This window comes from Marmota monax, unplaced genomic scaffold (assembly GCF_021218885.2).
Source record: "Marmota monax isolate L192 unplaced genomic scaffold, Marmota_monax_Labrador192_F-V1.1 WCK01_AAM20220418_F8-fsc00047, whole genome shotgun sequence".
NCBI classification, from domain to species: Eukaryota; Metazoa; Chordata; class Mammalia; order Rodentia; family Sciuridae; genus Marmota; species Marmota monax.
The window spans coordinates 12,700,415-12,721,959 of NW_026692072.1; the positions used below are offsets into that span (position 1 = coordinate 12,700,415).

Consider the following 21,545-nt stretch of genomic DNA (forward strand, 5'->3'; position numbering starts at 1 on the left):
CATACCTGGCTCTGTTTTGGTTTTCTTTGTTGTTTGTTTGTTTTTTTTTGTTTTTGAGTAGTCCATTTGAGTAGTCCAGATTGAACCCAGGGGCATTTTTCCACTGAACTACATCCCCAGACCATTTTTTTTTTTTAATTGTGAGACTGGCTTCAAATTTTTGATCCTCCTCTCTCAGACTCCCAAGTCACTGGTATTACAGACATGTAACCTCCCACAGCCTACAAGTGTACTTTAATGGGAGTAAATAGTGTGTTGCAGATACTGTCACCTGCAGGCCTGTATGTACTTCTGAGAGGGATTTTGACTAATTCAAAGTGCTCACATTCCAGTGGGTTCAGGATCTCTTTGGTGTGGCATATAGTGAGAATTGGAGGGTCTCAATAACTGTTGGAGTAAGCCTCTAATGCAGTAAGCCTCTCATGGTGGCATCTGATGGATTCCTGGGTGGAACCAAGGAATCTCCATTCTACTCTCCTCCCACCCACACATCCACAGGGTTACATGAGCGAATAGTCAAAGCTTGAAGGAACACCTTAGCTCATTTTTGAGCCTTGAATCTTGTATTCTCTCTAGCCTGATAGCTTGTCATTCTTGAGCTAGAGGAATCTGCCTAGTTTCTGGCCTGAACCAAGACTGGAGCCTTGAAGAGACTCCAGGGCTACGGCAAAAACGCTAAGGAGTGGCAGATTTGTCTGTCAGGAGACAGTACTCGCTTCCCCAGCTGGTCTAGGGTCTCTTCAGCCTGTGGCTGAATGCCTGAAATGAGAGCACTAGGCTCTGCCTTCCAAGCGGCCCACCCAGCATGCAGCTGGAGTACTGGGCTCTGCAGCTGATGCTCTTGGCACCCAAGCAGCTCCCTGGAGGTGGAGTTGGACTGGGTGTCAGGGGCTGGCATCCTGTCAGTAGCAGGATGTTTCGAGGGTGAGGACAGATAGTAAGGTAGCATTACTGCCTGAGATCTCCCCCCGCCCCCCTTTGGAAGGTCAAGCCAGTTTGCTACCAAGCCCTTTTTTCTGTTAACTAAGCATCCCACCCATTAGGCAGGAACAGGCTGCTACTGCCAAAACCACAGATTCCCATTTCTGGAGGGTGGAAAGGGCCCCAGGAGGTGATGGAGGCCACAAGCCAGTCCCTCCCTATTCTGCATTGAAGACTGACATGCGTAACAGAATGCTGGAGCAGCCTGCAGTGGAAAGTTAGAGCTGTGGTATGTGGCAGGCAAATGAGGGAGCACAGAGCTGCTAGGAAGAGTGAGACTCAGAGGATGAGGTGCAGCATGGCCAGGACACCGCAGTTACTGGCTTATCTGGTGGTAGCCATTTGCCTCTGCCCTGGAGCAACAACAACCCAGCACCATGCAGGTACAGGGGCCTCAGGGTGGGTGGATAGGAGCCAAGAAAGGCTACTGGCAGACAGCAGTTTCTGCTGGCTCCAATTGATCCTCACAGGGCAAAGGATCTGTGGGACTGAAGTGTATGCTACAGTGGGTAATGGTGTGGACCCCACTTAATGCTGGCCTGAGTCACAGTTGGGCCCCGGGCTTATTTCAGCTGATGTCCAAAGCAGGGTCTCTTGATGTGTTCTGGGTTTGGGACAATCACACACTTCATGATACAGGATGGAGGAAAATTAACAGTCATCCTGTCCTGCCCAGTTCTCTGCCTTACACACAATGCACTACTGAGGAAAAGCAAGGAAAGAGTAGCCCCCTCCAAAAAAGTCCTCATCTTGCTGGGCACAAACTGCACGCATATAATTCTAGCTACTCCAAAGGCTGAGGCAGGAGGATCACAAATTCCAAAACAGCTTCAGTAACTTAGCAAGATCCTGTCTCAATTTTTTAAAAAGGCCTGAGAGTGTAGCTCAGTGGCAGAGCACTTACCTTGTACATGCAAGGCCCTGGGTTCAGTCCCCAGAATTGCAAAAGGAAAAGAGGTCCTTATCCTTTGTGGAGGGTCATTGGCAGTGGTTTAGGTCACGTTATCCCCAGATGACTATAGGGAGGGAAAAAGGGAGGAAAAGGGTCTTGTGACCTGTTGGTGTGGAGCTCTTTACCAAGGGAATTGTGCAAGTTAAAGGAGGAGTCCTGGGTATTTGCCCACCCTTTGGTATAACTTGGTATGACACTTTGAGATCACAAGATCCATGCCTGGAAGGATGAATGCCAGTGTCCATGTGGGATGGGGGAGAGGAGCATGAGATGGCATTCCTACACTTTAGTAGACAGAAGATCCAGGAGGGACCCCTATGAGGCAGCTGAAGGATACTTCTGGGATTCTGGGGTGTTCAGGGTGGAATATGACAAGGGCCTGACTCCTCTCTGCTGCCCCAGGGCAGCCCGAGGACAGCGCCAGCGTGGGAGGTGGCCTGCAGGACCCAGAGGCCCCCGAAGTGATGTTTGAGGTCATTATTCCCAGCCTGGGTTGTGGGGGTGGGAATTTCCACAAGTCCCTAAGCTTAAGGCTGGGAAGGGGAATATCAGGGTGTGCCTGCTGGGGGTGGGGGACAACCTGGCATGAGTTCTACTGCCTGCTTATGCTCCCTACCCGGCTCCCCAGGCTTCAGCCCATCCCTTAAATAGCTCCCCTTGCAGCTGCTCTGGGCTGGGCTGGAGCTGGATGTCATGGGGCAGCTGTACATCCAGGATGAAGAACTAGCATCCACACGTCCAGGTCGCCGACTCAGGCTCCTCCTGCAGCACCGAGTACCCAGTGACTTGGAGGGTGCTGAGCAGCAGCTGAAACAGCTCCAGGACCTGCGAAAGGGGCCTCCTCTTAGTCCTTGGGACTTTGAACATCTGCTCCTCACAGGCCTATCCTGCGTCTACCGGCTCCATGCTGCTAGTGAGGCTGAAGAAAGGGGTCGCTGGGCCCAGGTCTTCTCCCTCCTGGCCCAGGAAACACTCTGGGACCTGTGTAAGGATTTCTGCCCCCAGGGCCAGCCCCCTTGGCTGGGGCCCTGGGCCTCCATCCTTGGCCCCTTCCCCTGACCCTTCCTTTTTACCTGTCATTTTCCCCTCCTATTATGTCCCACCACCCCCACCCCACCCCCCAAAAAAACCCAAAAACAACAACAAAAAAAAAAACCTGAGCGCCAGACCCTTCCTGGGCAAGCTTCTATCTGGCACCTATTTTTTTCCTACTCAGATTTATGGGCTGGACTTGCACCTTGACTCACCCCACTTCATGCTTACCCCTACCCTTTCTTGTTCCATAGACCCTGATAGGGCTAAGAGCCCAAGGCATGCGAGGGACAGCAGGCACACAGCTAAGGGCAGGACTTGTGGGCAGTACATGTGTTGGGGCCAGGATTGAGAAGTGTGTTTAAGAGACGCTAAAAGAGGAACAGCCCTAAGTATATTCAGGTTAGAACCTCCAGCCTCCAATTCCTACCCTAACAGTCTGAGAGGTCCTGTGGAATCTACAGGAATCTGTATGCCCAGCACCCAGTCCTAATTTAGATAGTCCTCTCAAGCCTGACCAGGGCTCTGGAGTCCCTTGAACCTGCAAGTTCCCCATCTGGATTGGGAGCCCAGGTTGGACTTCTTGAGTTCTGTCTGTTGGAGGAGTGGAGGGAAGCAGTGGAGGAACTTTAACTTCTTTGGAGAAAGGAAGGCAAATGTCCTATCTTCCATCTCAACAAATCTCAGATGAACATCTCAGAGGAAGGAATAAGGCTGGGAGAGGACTCACCCAAACCAGAGAGACTAGCTGATGCAGGCTGTGGTAGGTGTAGCTGGGATTCTGTGTATCTCTTCTTATAAAAAAAACTCTGTTCTGGCCTCCTGGAGCCTGAGTCATTCTGTTAGGTTATCTAAAGCAACCCTAAGGAAACCACTCTCTTTATCCTACGAGGGCAGGAGGCAGAGCAATCAGGTGTCAAGCCCTCATCACATTCCCACACCCTACTGGAAGAAGGAACTTATGTTCCCTTTGAGTCCTGTGGCCTGGGGTGGATAGTGGCATGCTGTCTCATCATGGAAAGGAATCAGATGGGCCCTAGGTCTAAGTCAAATGTGAGGTGTCAGGCGGAGTGACGGATTGGACAGGAACACGCATTAGATGAAATTTCCCACCTTCTCACCCTCCCAGGGCCTGATCCCCACCTCCGGCTGTGGGCTGCAGAATTCAGTGTTTTCCTGTCCCATCCCGAGGCAAAGCATCGCTTAAGACAGAGCAGACTCTTGGGCTGGCCGGCGCAGGCCCACTTTATTGGCAGAGTCCAGCCGCGCTGGGCAGGCCGTCATGCTCGCGCCGGTGGGGCGTTCGGGCCGCGGTCCGGCTCGGCATGCACGCCCCTTGGCCCTCCGGGGCTCCTCTGGGATCGGTCGGGGCTCAGAGCTCCGGGGGCCCGAGTCCCGGCGGGCCAGAGGGGGTGAGATCGGGGTACACCAGGAAGCCGGAGAAGGTGATGTACTTGCCGTGGTTGCTGTAGGCACCGTAGCCATCATGGTCGTGGCTGAGCAGCCAGACCGCGTCGCCACGCCGCAGGGCCAGCATCACACTCTGGCTCTGCATCTCGCGGCGCCTCGACGCGCCGTCGTCGTAGATCATGGCCTGCACCTCGTCGCGGTTCTTCATCAGCTTCACCGAGAGCGTCTTGCGCGGGAGCTTGCCCAGCGTGAAGGAGAAGTAGTAGGCGCCGGGCAGGCGGCAGCGGAACACGCCGGCCGCCGCGTCGAAGTCACCGCCAATGTTGACCAGCTCGGTGTCAAAGGCGAGCGGCCGGTGCCGCAGCCCAGGGCCCGCGTCCGAGCCCACCAGGCTGTGCGTGCGCGCCGCCGAGAAGGCAGAGCGTGGCTCGGGGGGCGCGGGCGGCCCGCGCGCAGGCGCGTCGGCATCAGCGTCGGCGTACACCAAGTAGCCGCTGAAGGTGGCGCCCGGCGCGCCGAGAGCGTACTGCGGCGCACCATGGAGCCGCAGCCACACCGTGTCGCCGTAGTCGAGCTGCAGCATGGCGCTCTGGCTGGCAGCGCGCCGGGCGCCTGGACGCCGCTGCTCGTCGAAGGCCAGAGCCTGCACCTCGTCGCGGTTGCGCACCAGCATCACCGACAGGCTCTTGTGCGGGGCCTTACCGGCAGTAAAGGAAAAGAAGTAGGCGCCCGGCACGCGGCAGCGGAACTGCCCGGTGGCTGCGTCGAAGTCGCCTCCGATGTTTACGTACACCTTGTCGAAGGTCACTGCCATCTCTGAAGTGCCCTCCAGGGGTGTTGTGCGTGCAGCCGAGAAGGCTGAGCGCAGCTCTGAGGAGCCTGGGTCAGCGGCCAGGCCCAGTGCCCAGCAGGCAACCGGGCTTAGCAGGCCCAGCAGGAGCAACAGCATGGCCCCTGGAGGAGAGAGGGGGGAGGAAAGGAGAGTTGGACAGCACTCACTTCCAAATATCCTGCTCTCTGGACTGGAGGAGACATATGGGTTTTTTTCCTATCCCTGTCCTTGACCCAGAACTTGCCCTCGATTTTCCTACACAATGACTAGGATGGTGCTGCTTAAACTTTAATGTGTTCAGTGTCACCTGGAGGGCTTATTAAAACACAGGGCCAGGCATGGTGATGCACACCTGTAGTCCTTCCTAGCTGCTCAGGTGACTGTGGCAGGAGATCGCAAGTTCGAGGCCATCCTGAATAACTTATGAAGACCCTGTCTCAAAATTTAAATAAATAAATAAATGGAGGTCTGGGGATGTAGTTCAACGTACTGGGTTCAGTCTGCAGAACTGCAAGAGACAAACAAAAACAGCAACAACAATAATAAAAACTACACATAGTTGGGCCCTAGCCACATAGTTTATTTTCTAGATTTAGGATGGGGCCCGAAAATTTATATGCTTAACAATTTCCCAGTTGATAGCCGTGTGTGGTGGTAAGTGCCTATAATCCCAGCCGCTGGGGACACTGAGGCAGGAGGATCCCAAGTTCAAAGCCAGCCTCAGTAATTTAGTGGGACCCCAAGCAACTCAGCGAGACCCCTGTCGGTAAATAAGTTGCAAAAAAGTGGGGGCTGGGGATGTGGCTCAGTGGTTAAGCACCCCTGGGTTCAATCCCCAGTGCCTAGCCCCCAAATTTCCCTGGTGATGCTCATGAAGCTGGTCCAAGGACTGCATTTTCAGAACCACTAGACTTAGACCAGTGATTCTCCAAACTTCTCTCTTTTTTTTTTTTTCTTTTGAGGGCGGGGGTAAGCATGGAAACTCCTTTCTTAAGTGAAGTCTGGAACATATATACCACAGACAAGCAGAAATGCTGTGGTTGAAGAGGCCCACAGCATTGTCTGCTGGACTCAGCCCTTTCCTTCTCTCTTGGCACCCAGGGCTCTGGTAACACAGGAGACAGGAGACACTGAGAAGAGTTTCTCTCAGACTCTAGTTCACTTCATTTTGTGTGTGGGGGTGGGGTGTGGGGGGGTCTTCTCTGATCCTGGGCTTGCTCTTCACAGTGGGCACTGTCTCTGTCAGTGTCCTTCATAACAGTTACTATTTGAATGCTTTCTGGGTAGGAAGAGGAGTAACTGCTCTCTGACTCTTTCCTGGCCTTTGACCCACTCAAGGGTCAGCCCTCACCCAGGACCTCTGGATTTCCTAGGGGTTCTCCCGGAATTGAGGAGGAGAAAGAAGCTGGGCTTTGAGGTAACTCCACCCTCATGAAATCTGAGTGAAAAAAAAGGCAACTCCTCTGCCTTGAGGCTGGACACTGGAGGAGAAAAGTCAGGGGTTGCTGGGGATACAGGAAGAGCAAAATTCCAGCAGGGCTTTGGTAGGACTGAAGTCAGTAGCTTTGTTCCTCAGTTGTGGTGGAATGGAGTAGACACACCTAAGTCTGGGTTGGTTTCTTGGCTCTACCACTAACACTGAAATCTCAGGCAAATTTCTTATGGCTTCCTCTGTGTAAATGCTGAGAGAATGCTCTGAGATAGCAGGTGTGACCATGGTTTATAAAGAGCACTGCTACCCAGGTGTGCAGATGCTTCTGTGCTTAGCGGTAGGAAAAGCAATCTGATCAAGTTCTTGACATAAAGGGTTAAGGACTCAGTAAGTCGTACCCTAAGAGCTTAGGGAAGGAGTCATTCTCTGATAGTGGGATTCCTAGTAGGGTACAGGCTTTGCGACCCTGAAGTGGAGGCAAAGTGGTAAGATAAGCTGGGATGTGGGTTTCTCTATGAAATGCCCTGGGAGAGCATGTAGCTTTGTGCCTCTTGGAGACACTGGCAGCCTGTTGAGAAGGGTTACCATAAGCAGCTGTGGATGCTTCCTGCACCAGGATGCTCACTTGAGGTTTGGTGGAAGCTGGGCTCTAATCCACATTCCACTTGCCCAGCTGTCAGAGTGGCATCTGGGGTAAAGTATGTCTTCTTCTAATTCTTATAGTAAAAGACCCCAAGCCACTGTCCTACTGTCTCCTTCCAGTGGAGGTATTTTTCCTAATTCTCAAGAAGGCACCCTATGGGTTATGATACCCAGGAGAGGGCATTTATAGTGGTGAAGACTACACCTCACAAATGTCAGGTACATTCCCTTTTACAAAGCTCTTTTGGGCCACATTTTGGCCCAAGGTTATCCACGGAGCACTAAAGGAAGCCTTGAACAGAGGTTTTTTGTTTGTTTGTTTGTTTTGTTTTTGTTCCCCCCCCCCACTTCAAATTCAATGTACCTTCTTTTCCACCACTTTTCCCTCCTAAATACAGGTATTTCCAGCCAACCTTTCCTTTGCGTCTTTTCTCTCTCTCTCTCTTTTTTTCTTTCTTTTTTTAATAGGAGACCAGGGGAATGAGAGTTGGGATCCAGTGTGAAGGATAACTACAAGCAAGCAAGCAAGCAAACAAAAAAAGCCCTCTAGCATTTTGTCTTCTTGGAGCTTGGGAGCAGCTTAACTCTCTCCCACCCTGACGCTTTCCCAGCAGGTCCTTCCGCAGGAGCGCCTGTCCAGCCATCTCCCTGCCAGCTCTGTAGCTCCCAATACCAAAGGGTCTCCTGTGTGCCAGACACCGGCCTCTGTTTTACTCACCACCGCCCATTTCCCAAGTCTCCAGGTCCCATCCTTCTCTGAAAGCTCTCCCCTGAACCTCCTTTCTTGAGGAAGCAGGGGTGGGGGGCAGGAGGGGGCGGGAGGGGGGACTGTCAGGTGGGCGGCATGGCTCTAGAGAAGGAAATGGCTGTTCCTAGCTCTGTCCAGGTGAGGCTCAAAATAGACATCTTCAAAGAGAAAAACTGGAACAGAGCTGGGCAGACCCAGAGCCATGGAACCAACGGGGGAGGTGCAGCGATATCGGGTTGAGGACATGGCCAAACCCCTCTTCCCCCAAGCCCTCACTCCCCAGCTAACCCGTGTCTACAGCCCCGCCAGAACCTCCTCGCCATCTACGTTGAAAGCCCCTCATCCTCCCAAGAAGAGCATTTCTACTTTCACGGGAGCAGCCAATTAGTCTTTACCCATGGAGGAAAAATCACCCAGAAAGGGGTACCCCAAACCCTCTCTCCCCGAGTCCTCCCCCCGCCCATGGCCCTGGAGTGAAAGCCCTTAAGCCTCTTTGGGAAAAAGCGCCCAGGTCCTCAGTTCAAGGAAAAAGGACCCAGTGGCCCAACGCCTCCCGCTGCCCCCGTTTGCAATAAAAGCGAAACCTGGCTCCCCCCCACCCCCGCCTCCTCCAAGCTGCCCTCACCTGGCTGGCGGCGACAGGGATGGTTCTGTCCGAGCCCGCGATGGAGCTCCGGCTCCGCGCTCCAGGCGGGCGCCTGGGCTGCGCACTGACCGCCTGCGCTGCGGTGGAGCTGGGCCTGCCCGGGGCGGTGGGGGCTCAGGCCGCGAGGCGGCGGCGGGCGGGACGCGGGTTCCCCGGACCCGGAGGCGTGAGGGATAGAGAAGGACAGTCAAAGAGGGAGACGGTCGGGCGGAGGGGCGGAAAGACAGGGAAGAGGCGGGAAGGGGGACGGGGAGGGAGGGGCGCGCCGAGAGGAGGGGAGCCGAGCAGCAGGGCCTGGGGCACCGCACGGAGCCTGCGCCGAGCGAGAGACCCTTCCTCATCCTCTGGGTCTACAGAGCAGGCATCATTAATCCAATTTACCAGATGGGGAAACTGAGGCCCGAGGCAGAGGCCACACTGGAGGTGGCCCAGGATACTCTACAGACTAGCCTCCTTCTGGTTTGGTGGGAGAAGACTGGAGCAGGACTTAGAGACTGGGCTAGGCTTTGGGCTGCAAGGACGATGGAAGGTGAGATTTTGGTTGGGACAAATGTCCAGGCTGAGTGCCTTGAGGGAGAGGGGCTGAGGGAAGAGAAGGATAAATGGGACAATGTTACCAGTAAAAGAAGAGTTTAAAATGTCCTAGTTTTTCTCGCTCACTTCCAAGACTGAAAATGCCCACAAAGCATAGGAAGGAAGGAGGAAGACAAAGCCTGCAGATGTCTGCAGCCTGCATCCCTCTGGGGAGCTGGTGAAGGAGGAGGAGAGTCCTTGGGGCAGAATTGAATTTTCTGTTGAAAAAGGTTGAGAAGGACAGTGGGAGGGCTCAAAGGTTCTCTGCATGGAGAGGGACAAGGACACCCTGCCCAGCTGAGGCCAGGGCCTCAGGGTTGGCCACCTGCTTGAAAAGCAGGCTTATGGGGAGGGCACATGACAGGATAAGGGTAGGAAGAGCCTGGGTGTAGCAAGAGGGCTTCTGGCCGCTCAGGCTCAGTGGGATTATTCAAATTCCCATTGCAAAGACATGCTCCAGCAAAACCAAGTCAGATTTCCTTGGTGAAAACCTACTTGTAACTGTATGCTTTATTTTCTTTTCTCCTTTTCTTGTCTCATTTCCCACTCCTCACCCTGCTTCTCTGAATTATCTCCTAAATAAACTAATCACACCAAAATCCTTGTCTCAGAATCTGCTTTTGAGGAAACCCAAACTAAGACAATACACAATAACTGTGAGCTTGACATTGTGTTAAGTGTTCTTCTCATCCATTGCCCTATTTAATTTTCTTAACACCTCCCCCCAAGTAGGTACCATTAAGCTAATTTTTCAAATGAATAAAAAGTTTAGTCGGGGATAGGATTCAAACACAGTTCTCTCTAGCTCCAAAACCCATTTCTTTTTCTTTCTTTCTTTTAAATTTTTCTTTAGTTATAGATGGACACAATATCTTTATTTTATTTATTTTTTAATATGGTGCTGAGGATCAAACCCAGTGCCTCACACATGCTAGGCAAGCGCTCTACCACCGAGCTACAACCCTAGCCCTCCAAAACCCATTTTTTAATCACTAGGCTCTGCAGCCTCCCTTCTCTGATCCTCTCTGGGCCTTATTTTTTCATCTGTAAAACAAGGAATGACTTCTTGAAGGGAAGCAGTGAACCCAGTTTCTCTTGCAGCTAAGCATGGTCTTTTATTTATTTATTTATTTTGGAATTGGGATTGAACCCAGGGGCACTTGACCACTGAGCCACATCCTCAGCTATTTTTATTTTTTTATTTTGAGACAGGGTGTTGCTAAGTTGCTTAGGACCTCATTAAATTACTGAGGTTGACTCCTGTCTCAGCCTTTTGAGTCACTCGGATTACAGGCCTGCACCACCACACCTGGCAGAGAAAGTGCTTTTAAAGGGAACAACTCAGTTGGGAGACCCACTCTTTTTGCCCTCACTTCTCTTTTCCCTCTTTCTGGAATGTGGATATGAAGGCTGAAGCTCCATTTTCCACCTTGGGTCAGGAGACAACAATGAAGTCTTCTAATGCACAGTGCTAGGTAGGTGCTCTTGAAGAAGCTGAGATGAACAAGCCCCAGACCTTGCCCTTTGGAGCTGATCATTTAGTGAAGGCACTAGGGTTGGGCTGGGGTTGTGGCTCAGTGGTAGAGCACTCACCTAGCAGGTGCGAGGCCCTGGGTTTGCTCCACAGCACTGTTATAACTTTAAAATAATTTTTTTTAAAGGTAGTAGGATGTGGACATAAAGAACATATGGTGGGGGCTGGGGATGTGGCTCAAGTGGTAGCGCAGTCGCCTGGCATGCGTGCGGCCCGGGTTCGATCCTCAGCACCACATACAAACAAAGATGTTGTGTCTGCCGAAATCTAAAAAAATAAATAAATAAATAAATATTAGAAATTTCTAAAAAAAAAAAAAAAAGAACATATGGTGGCGCATACCTGTAATCCTAGTGGCTCTGGAGCCTGAGGCAGGAGGATCACAGGTTCAAAACCAGCACTCAACAACTTAGTGAGTCCCTGAGCAACTCTGTGAGACTGTGAGACCCTGTCTCTACATAAAATTTTAAAAGGGCTGGGGAGGGCTGGGGTTGTAGCTCAGTGGTAGAGCGCTTGCCTTGCACATGTGAGGCACTGGGTTTGATCGCTGCCAGCACCACATAAAAATAAATAAACTAAAGACATGCTGTCCATCTACAACTACAAAAAAAAAAAAAAAAGTGTGGCTCAGTGGTTAAGTGCCCTTGGGTTCAATCTCTGGTACAAAAAAAAAAGCAAATAAAAAAACTGAAATATCTGAAAAAGGCATCAGTGCCAGTAGCAGTAAGCCACAAAATACCAGGAGAGCTCAAAGAGGGAGCAGTTTCAGCTGGGGGAGATCAGGGAAAGTGGCAAAAATAGGCTATTTCTAAGTAATGAGTAGGGTTTTGACATGAGGAGATGGGGGTGGAGATGGAAGAGTGAGCGGGGTATAAGGTCCAATTAAAGGTAAGAATATGAAGAGAAATGCGGAGATGGCATAGACGGGGACTTGGGGAGGGGCACTGTTCATGGCTCATTTCCCAAGAGAAGGGTTTGTGAAGGGAAGTTATGGCAGAGAAGATGTGTGGAGTTTCAAAGCAAGCTAAAGAGCTTTTATCTTGCAGCAGAGAGAAAGCGATGCTCAGAGCTGTATTTTCATATTACTCTAGTTGCAGATTAAAAGAAGACTGAAGAAGAGAGGAGAAGAAGGCAGATTAAGGAGAAGACAATAAAAAATGTCCAAACGAATCTGGACTCTGCAGGGACAGTCACAAAGAAAAAGAAGGGAAGAGACATGGGAGACTAAGAGATTTGGAGACTGTGACTGCAAAAGCTCACAATTTAATTAGCCTCCTGGTTTGCCAGAGGATTACAGGGGAATTAGCAGAGCTCAGAGTCTAGGGACCTTGCTGAGAGTTGAGGGGAAGTTAATGAGAAAGACAACAACATGCCCCAGGGAGAAACGAAAGAGGAGGAATCTTTAGTCAAGCAGAGAAGCCAGCGGGAGAAACAGATGTCCAGGCAGAGTCTGCCTTCCCCAGAGATTCCAATCCTCCAGGAGAGCAGACGTTTTAGGCACCTGGGTCAGGCTCTTGGTCCCATTGCCCCAGGTTCTGATCCCACTGGGCTCCTTATAAATGACCCAGGAGCGGAAGAGCTAGAAGTGGCTGTGAAGATCAAATTCCCAACTCTCTGTGGGCCCTTTTCTCAGCAGGGGTTAGAGGTCCTGACACCAGCCCTTCTAGAAGGCAAGGCTGAAATGAATCCTTCCAGTCCCTTCTGCAGCTGGATGGGGAGGTGACCTAGTCATGACTGCATGTGGCAAATTTAATCTTCCAAAGATTGTAATAGTATCTCCCATTCCTCCTTGCTCTTCTTACAGTGTGACCTTGCCATTCCCCATAAAGGTTAGGTTAGGTCATCACTTCTTTTGCCTGGATCTCTCTCCACACAGAAAATCCAGACCACACGGAAAGGCCCTGTGGAGATAGATGTTGAGGTCAACAACACCAGTTAAATAATTTGCAAGTTCGGTTCAAAATGAAATTATGGGGATTCTTGTTCAAAAACTCAGAAGGAGGCAACACAGCATTAAATCAATCATGGTAGCTGGTGAGTAGAGTGTTCCCAGCATGTGTGAGGCCCTGGGTTAGATTCCCAGAACTAATTTCAAAAATGCAATGCTGGGGGTGAAACCCAGGGCTTCTTGCATGCTAGGCAAGCATTCTACCACTGAACCACACCTGCAGCCCCATGGGGCCTGAGATGCCCAGTACATCTGTACAAGTTGCATGACCATGACGCTGGGCCTGGCTCCAGCTGAGTCCCAGCATCATTGCCAGCAATGTGAAGGAAGAAGACTTCTCGAACGTGGAGAGCTCTGCGACAGCCATTGCCTTCTGATTCTGATGGGTGGGGTGGCAGTGGAGGGCTTGAATTACTTTGCCCATGTTTAGTCCAGGGAAGTCCCTGCCGGCAGGAGGAGTACTGAGTGAGGGGCAGAGCTTGGCATGGAAAGTAATACATAATCCAGTTGAGTAATCTCTGGAGCAGGAGAGGAGGGGACAGGGAGAGGACAGGAAGAGCATGAAATATATCTGGTAGTTTCTCATTGTCTCCTCAGATTTTCACTTTTATTTTTTTTCACTTTTATTTTTTGCAGTGCTGGGGATTGAGCCCAGGACCTCACACATGCCTGGCAAGTGCTCTATCACTGAGCCACATCATTTAGCCCATACTCAGATTTTTAAGGAATATCTATAAATAAAACCATAGGTAAAGTGCAATGAGAAATAGGAAAGGAAATTCATCCTGAGTGGAGGGCGAGAAAGAGGAGCTACCTAAAGAAAGTTGTGAATGCTGTGCTGGACTTTGTCAGGCACAATAGAAGGACCAGGGGCAGGTGTCCTTAGGGAGGTAATACAGAATTTTGGTTAAGAGCTGAGGCTGCCATTGGAGTGCTCTGGTTTGAATCCCAGCTTCGTCATTAATTGCATGATTTCAGTTTCCTCACATGTAAAACAGAGATAATTAAAGGATCCATGCCTCATGGGTTTGTTACAAGTGCTCATAGACATAATTGATGTATGTGTTGGTTACTATTACTGTTTGGTATGCTTGAAAAATGTGTAGGACTGAGGATGTAGCTCAGTGGTAGAGCAGTTGTCTAGCATGTGAGTTCTTCAGTTCTATCCCAGTAACACACATACACACACATTCATACATACACACAAATGAATATAACGAGCTGTGTGATATTAATCTATAATGAAATAATCATTATTATAATGAAATATTTGAGATAAGCACACTTTATTTAAAAAAGAGGCTTATTTAAAATAACTTTCATTGATTTATTTTATTTATTTTCATGGGGTGCTGAGAATCAAACCCAGTACCTCAAACATGCTAGATGAGCTACAACCACTGAGATACAACCCCACCCAAGAGGCTTATTTTAGCTCATAGTTTAGCTAAAGGGTATGTGATATCAGCTTCAGGTCAGCTCTGGTGAAGACCTCATGGTACAGGGTATCACAATGGTGGGAGTAAGTGATCACATCAGAAATAGGAAGCCAGAGAGTCATTCAGGGGTCCAGCTCTTTCATTATAACTTGTTTTCTCAAGAGCCACCTGTGAGAACTACCTTTATCCCTTTCAAGAAAATATTTATTTTTCTCTGTACAATTTTTTTTCTTGTGGTAATGGAGTTCAAACCCAGGACCTTATGCATGCTAGGCAAGAACTCTGAGTGGTAACTGAGCTACATCCTCAGCCCCTTTCTTAAAAATTTCATTTTGAGACATAGTTTTGCTAAGTTGCTGAGGCTGGGCTTGAACTTGCCATCCTCCTGCTTCAGCCTTCCAAGTAGCTGGAATTACAGGTGTTTGCCACTGTGCCTGGCTCTGTGTAACTTTTTATATTTCCCAGACTTTGAACTTTGAATGTGTATTTATCACTTTCATTTGAAAATTAATTTAAGTATCAATAAAAACTATAATTCATTCAAATGTATCAAAAGAAGTGGATCAATCGAACAGAAAATAAAATATAGTATCAGATCCAAATACATACTGGAATTAGTAAAAGTCAGAGAGGAATAAAGATAAATGACTTAATAGATTATATAGGGACAATGAAATAGCCATCTGGAAAAAAACAAAGTTGGATCCATACATCACACCTTATCCAAAACAAATTCTGAAGAGATGGATCAAATATTTAATATAAAAATGAAACAACAACAAAAGAAATCAGGCAATTTAAAAAGCATTTTAGAATACGCACGCCTGCAATCCCAGCAACTCAAGGCTGAGGCAGAAGCATTACAAGTTCAAGACCTGCCTCAGCAGCTTGGCAAGACCCTCAGAAACTAAGTGAGACACCATCTCAAAATAAAACAAATAAAAGGGCTGTGGATGTAGCTCAGAGGTAGATCACCCCTGAATTCTATCCCTGGTATTCAAAACATATATAAAATAAAATAAATATATAAATAAAATAAGAAAGGATCTTAAATTATGACATAAAACAGAAATCATAAAAAATTAATGGATTAATTTAACTACTACTTAAAAGGAGAATATATTTACATGATAAAATTGCCAGAAATAGCTGGGTGTAGTGGCGCATGCCTGTAATCTCAGAGGCTCAGTAGGCTGAGGCAGGAGGATCATGAGTTCAAAGCCATCCTCAGCAAAAGCGAGGCACTAAGCAACTCAGTGAGACCCTGTCTGTAAATAAAATAGAAAAAATAGGGTTGGGGATGTGGTTTAGTGGCTGGGTGCCTTTGAATTCAATCCCCAGCACCGCCCCCAGAAAAAAATTGCCAGAAACAAATAGAAGACAAACTACAACATGGAAAACATATCTGTAACTCATACCACAAACTGCAAATTTTTTTTAATATATAAAGAGCTCTAACTAAAAAAGACAACTCAATAGAAAAATGGTACAAGATACATTTAATTTAAAAAAAAAAAAAAGAGGGTCTGGGGTTGTGGCTCAGCAGTAGAGGACTCACCTACCACATGCGAGGCGCTGGGTTTGATCATCAGCACCACACACAAATAAATTAATAAAGGTTTAAAAAAGAAGAAGAAAATAACTGTCAGAATAAGAAAATTACAATATCATTATTATTATTTTTTCACCTCACCAATTTTCAAAGATGAGTAAGATTTATAACACATTCTACTGGAGAGGATGCACAGAAACAGTCATTAGTGGTTAACTGACGCGATTGGGCAATTGTACGACACCTATTGAATTGAAAAATGTGTATGTCCTTCAATTTAGTGATTCAAAGATGTCCTTCAGATACATGCCCATGTGTTTAAAATTACATGTTACTAATTTTAGCATTGCTTTTAGTAGCAACTGTTTGTAATAGCAAAAAGACATGTCATTCATTGCAGCATTGTCTGTAATAGTAAAATACTGAAAACAGCCTTTGCATCTAGCCATAGAGGGCCAATTATATAAATTATGATACATATATACAATAGCATATTATGCATCTTTTATAAAAGCATGAAGAATCACTTTATACCCTGAAATGAGATAATCTCTAAGAAACACTGTTAGGTGGAAAAAATACCAAGGTGTATAATATGCAAGCATTTATATGAACAAGAAAAATGCTCATATGTATAGATTCCTCTAGAAGGATCTACTAGAAACTGTTAACAGCAGTTGCCTCTTGGGAAGGGGAGTGATTATGGAAGACTTATTTTCACTGTTTTCCCCCTTTATACTCAAAATAAAAAGGGGTGGGGAGAAGCACTATCTGTTAAAACAGCTGCTCTGTTCCTAGGGTTTCTATTCAACCTGAAGTCATTTTTGCATGCAACACTGTCAAGCCAAATTTCTTTCATCCTGGGCTTGTGCAGCTGATTTAAAAAAAAAATCTAAATGCAGGTCTTTCCACTTATTTCTTTTAAATTTCATCCTGCTGGTTTCAGCCCACAGTTTTAAGTTATTTTAGAAGCTTGATTCTGACATTCAAATATTAGCTTTTCCCCCTAACAGTGACACTGTGTACAAACATGGTGAGTGTGAAGGCCATTGATGATGAGGGAACTGACCAAACAAGAGACTAGGAGCATGAACCTAAGATCTGTACTGACTGAACAGCCCACTGTAGTACAGGGGCATAACAGTCAAACAGGCTATAAATCCACCCGACTGGGCAATCTCTGAGCTCATTGTCTAGCTGTCCCATCAATCATGAGGAATTCAATGTTACTTGGAAACAAGGAACTGTGGTCCAAGGAATTCTCCTAGATTTAAAAAAAATACAGGTCTTTCCACTTGTTTCTTTTAAATTACATCCTGCTGTTTTCAGCAACACAGAAAATAATAAATTCTAAACAATAATCATTGGCAGTATTTTCACCATATCTTGCTCTTTGTGAAAGCACTACTTCTTTTTCTAGGTCTTCTCAAACCCTTAGTTTGATATTGTATTCTAGAATAATTCTGGGGGAGGGGGGGGATTCTCCTCAAATGTACCTGGCAAGAGACTTGAGAATCTACCTTTTTATCCTGGATGTCAGGACATTTGCAGTTAGTCAGAGTTATGGCCCCTTTCCTTTTCACTCTGGCTTTCTCAACTCACTCACAAGGATTCCTGGATGTTATCTCTAAAGAATTATCAACACCTCAGGATTTGCTGCTCATTTTGAAGGGCTAGGTGCTTAGGTCCTCAGCCAACTCCAGCTGGGTGGAACCCAGGGCCTTGTGTATGCTAGGCAAGGGCTCTACCTCTGAGCTACACCCCTAGTCCAGGTTTTCTCTTATCTCTTCTATTCGAGGTTTCAGTTTCCTCTTTAAACCACATTTTAATTCTTTTCAGCTTAGCAATGTTTTTCCTTGGGGAAAAATGAAAAAAAGGGCTGAGTATTTTGCTTACCTTGATAACTGCCAACCAAACTCATTCCTAAGTGGAACTCTGTCCTCTCTTACTTCTCTTGCTCTGAATATAATCAGCAGTCTTTGCACCAATTCCAAGCCTTCAAGGACCTTACCTTTCCTCCCATCTCTTATGCCCCTGCTTTTTAAATTCTGAGCTTGTCAGAAACTCTACAGAGCTACACTGGTTTCTTCAACTGTATCCTTTTTTTCCACATTTTCTGCAAACAGGGTGCCTTAATTTCTTAGTTTCCATGTGCCATTTTCCTATCTAGTCTCTCTAAACTTGAGATCTTTTCTTGTTCTTAATTCATTTTTCTAGGGTTTTTATTTATTCAACCATCCATTCATTCTATACCCAACATGTCCTTCCCTCTCAATCCAGCTTTCTCCTGTGATTCCTGCCTTCCTGAAGACACCAGGTGATTCTTCCCTTGATCAGAAGCAAGGATAGGGGGAGCAGGCTTTGGTAGTGTTTTTGTCCCACTGTGAAGAAACTGTCATTGACACATGTGAAGTTTGTCAGTTGCCCAGCTGGTAGCTGTGCAAGACTGCAGTGGCCAAGGCATGGGCGGTTTCCCAGTGTGGTGCGGCGCTGCCCTTAGAGCTTTCAGAGCCGTCTTCCCACAGGGATATGGCTTCCAAGGGCTCATCTATCAGTTTCAACCTCCACGTCTGGCTCCTCCCGCATGGGCAGTGTGCTGAGATACAAAGCTCCAAGGATTTGGAGTCCAACATCCAGGTTTGGATTCCAGCTCTGGCACTTACTAGCAAACTGACTGAATCTGAACTTCAGTTTTCCTCATTTGGAAAATAGGGCTATTACCTGCCTCATGGGGTGACCGAGTATCCTGTGTATAGAAGGTTCCAAGTATATCAACTCTCGTGCCAATTTTAGTTCATGGATTCTCATGTGTTCCCTACATATTCTTGGTAAACTGTTTTCTTTCCCCTCTAATCAAGTTGGGTTTTTTTTGGACAGGGTAAAATGACACTGTCCAGGGAATTTTCCTTCGAGGAGCCATGCCCTTCCTGTTAGAAAACAGTCCAGCTCAATATGTATTGTTCTAGAGGGGCTGCTTAGCCCCTTCAGAATGGATCTGTGACTCAGGCCTGGCAGCAGGGTACTAGACTAGTTCATCTCCCAGGCACACCAAATGGTTTACAGATGGGTGTGGGTTTCAAGCCAGAGTCCTCCTAAGGAATTTTCCTGGAGCACTTCAAGGAGATATTTGTTCTTTCTCTGGAATTACAAGCTCTAAGAAGCCATTAGTGCAGTTGCCAGTTGACATCTTCTTGCCACGTGGAAAATGCCTGTCTGGATGGGGAAACCCCAATAGAGATGGGAAGACCCAAGGGATGCAGAAAATGAGAGTCCTGATGCCCTTGTTTGAACCACTGGATTAACCACTGACCATTGGTTATTTGAGCCAGCAAATTCCTTTTGTTAAATAATTAAGCCAGTTTGATTGGGCTTGAGTATGCAACAGTACCATACAATGTTGACCATTTCACTGTTACAATAAAATCATGTGTTCTCTCTCATGGTTTCATATTAACTCTTCATTAAAATCAATTCTCCTAATTATATAGAAAAACTCCTAAAACTCAATGCATGTGCATGGCATGTTAGAAATTTTACAAATTTGGGGACCATGTCTAAGTTCTGGCTTTGCCATTTACATCTTGGGCAAATGAGTCAACCCTTCTGAGCTTCATTTCCCTACCACTAAAATGGGGGTGATATTTTGTTTATATGGCTGTTTTATGGGTTGGAGCTAAGGGAAATACAGGAGAGGCATACAGTGGGCCATTAGCAAGTATTTTATTCTCAGGTAGTATCTCAATAGCATTTACTCTCTATGCATTTATTCTCTATCATTGTCTCTGGATGCTGAATTTATGAATTTCCCACTTCATTTCGTGTTACATCTTTTAGCCCCCATGGTATTCAGGATTGTGGCTCTGACCAAAGATAGGACAGGAACTTACAGGCTTTGGGGAAAGATGGGAGATGAGGGGGTGGACAGGAATTTCAAAGCTTAAATGGGGGAAGAGGTGAAATTAGCCTTATTTAAAACATTTGTAACTGCAGAACTTTACACCCACTTTCCATTTATAAATATCCCTGTCTCTCAGCTTGACTCCTCCAGCACAAGACTTCAGTGGAAGATAACAGACACAGATTGCAGCTGCCACAGAAGCACAAATGTGCACAGCAGAGGAGGTTGCAAAAGAATTGGGACTATGTGGCTTGGGCTCGGGGTGAAAGGATTAGGATGTTAAGGCAAGAAATCTTAAGAAACTTGGGTCAGAAAAGGTTTTTGTCCTTTGTCACTTGCCAGCATAGGCAGATGAAAGTTGAAGACATCATCCATACCTTGGTCCCCTATAGAGCTCTGGCTTTATCTACTGCCAACTGACTGTCCTGCCCTGGTGGCAGGAAGACCAGATAGAAGGCTGTTGCCACAGCTGAGCAGAGATGATGCACCAAGGTGGTGGGGATGCAAGGGAGGTGACAAATTCAAGAGACATTTCTGAGAATCTAGCAGTGAGTTTTTAGAATCAGGGGGAGAGAAAGAGGCTTTTTAAAATTTTTATTTATTTATTTTATTTTGGTGGTGCTGGGGACTGAACCCAGGGCCTTGTGCACGTAAGGCAAGCACTCTACCAACTGATCTTCAGGGTTTCTAATTTGAGATACAGGATTGGTGTCTGGGAGAAAGGTTTGGGAGAGATGCCTTTACTAACTCTTCGATTTTGCCCATGTTATTGCTAATCTGTAAAATAACCTCTCAAGACTCTAACAATAATAGCTGCCACATACTAAATAATTACCATGCCAGAAAACTGTACTAAATTTAATACTTCCACATGTATCATTTCTCATTTTAGAGATAAGAGCATGATGAGTAAGGGGCCACACACAGTGGTACATGTCTGTAATCCCAGTGGCTCAGGAGTCTTGAGATAAAAGGTTTGCCAAGTTCAAAGCCAGAAAGCCAGCTTCAACTTTGGCCCTCAGCAACTTAATGATACCCTGTCTCAAAAAAAAAAAAAAAAAAAAAAGAGTGTAAGGCTTTATATAGCTCTGGGTTTCATTCCCAGTACTGAAAACACAATTAAACAAAACAAGAAAACTGAAAATTAAGTATCCTGCCCAGGGTCCCACAGCTAATAAGCAACAGGGATAGAATTATTCCCATTCTACCATCCTGCCTCCCAAGGTCCTCACTATCCTTAGAACTTAGAAGACTAACTCAAGGGGTGGGGATATAGCTCAGGTTGGTAGAGTGCTTGCCTCCGTGCACAAGGCCTTGGGTTCAATCACCAGCACACACACACAAAAAGGAAAAAAAAAAAAAGACTAAATACCACTCTTTCATGATGTCTTCAGTGATTCCCCAACAAAACAGGAGATTTACCTCTTGACCCGACGGTGCTTAGTTTCAATATGTCCTGGCATATGCTGCTTCCTACAAGCAGGAAGTAATCACAGCAAGTTTCTCAGAGCTTCAGTGAGCATCCTTTTTCAGTGACTGTTTTGCATGTGATTACATGCAACTTCTCCAATACTCTGGTTTCTGTTTTGGGTACTAAAGCCAGGGGCTAAATCCACTGAGCAACATCTGTAGTCCTTTCTATTTTTTTATGTTGAGATGCCTAGGCTGGCCTTGAACTTGTGCCTCAGCCTTCTGAGTCTCTGGAATTACAGGTGTCTGCCACTGAGCCTGGCTCCAACACTCAGTTTTTAAATCTGTTTCTCAGTGGATAATAAGGGCCACGGAGGACAGGGATATTTATCACAGGCCTCTGTGTCCTCCATTGCCCCTAGCACTGGGACTTTGCCCAAACTACTTACTTAATAATTGACAGATGCATTTTTAAACTCTCAATGTGGAATCCTGGGGGAAGGAAAAGCATGAGAC

At 47.1% G+C, this 21,545-nt stretch overlaps 2 protein-coding genes across 4 annotated transcripts; one reads left to right on the top strand and one right to left on the bottom strand.

The window, feature by feature from the left end:
• Positions 1-117: 117 nt before the first annotated feature.
• Fam180b (family with sequence similarity 180 member B) lies at positions 118-4,193 on the top strand. Its single transcript, XM_046458117.2, has 3 exons — positions 118-1,364; positions 2,336-2,406; positions 2,597-4,193. The coding sequence occupies exons 1-3, from the start codon at positions 1,226-1,228 to the stop codon at positions 2,990-2,992; spliced, it is 606 nt and encodes a 201-aa protein (XP_046314073.1). The 5' UTR covers positions 118-1,225; the 3' UTR covers positions 2,993-4,193.
• On the bottom strand, positions 4,187-8,924 carry C1qtnf4 (C1q and TNF related 4). 3 transcript variants are annotated; one of them, XM_046458098.2, is made up of 2 exons: positions 8,655-8,924; positions 4,187-5,329 (listed from the first exon to the last, which is right to left on the bottom strand). In XM_046458098.2, the coding sequence occupies exon 2, from the start codon at positions 5,322-5,324 to the stop codon at positions 4,338-4,340; it is 987 nt and encodes a 328-aa protein (XP_046314054.1). In that variant the 5' UTR covers positions 5,325-5,329; positions 8,655-8,924; the 3' UTR covers positions 4,187-4,337. The 3 variants fall into 3 exon arrangements, with proteins under 3 accessions (XP_046314054.1, XP_058439965.1, XP_046314062.1); XM_058583982.1 differs by lacking the exon at positions 8,655-8,924 and adding an exon at positions 8,000-8,092; XM_046458106.2 differs by lacking the exon at positions 8,655-8,924 and adding an exon at positions 5,560-6,120.
• Between the last annotated feature and the right edge of the window lie 12,621 nt (positions 8,925-21,545).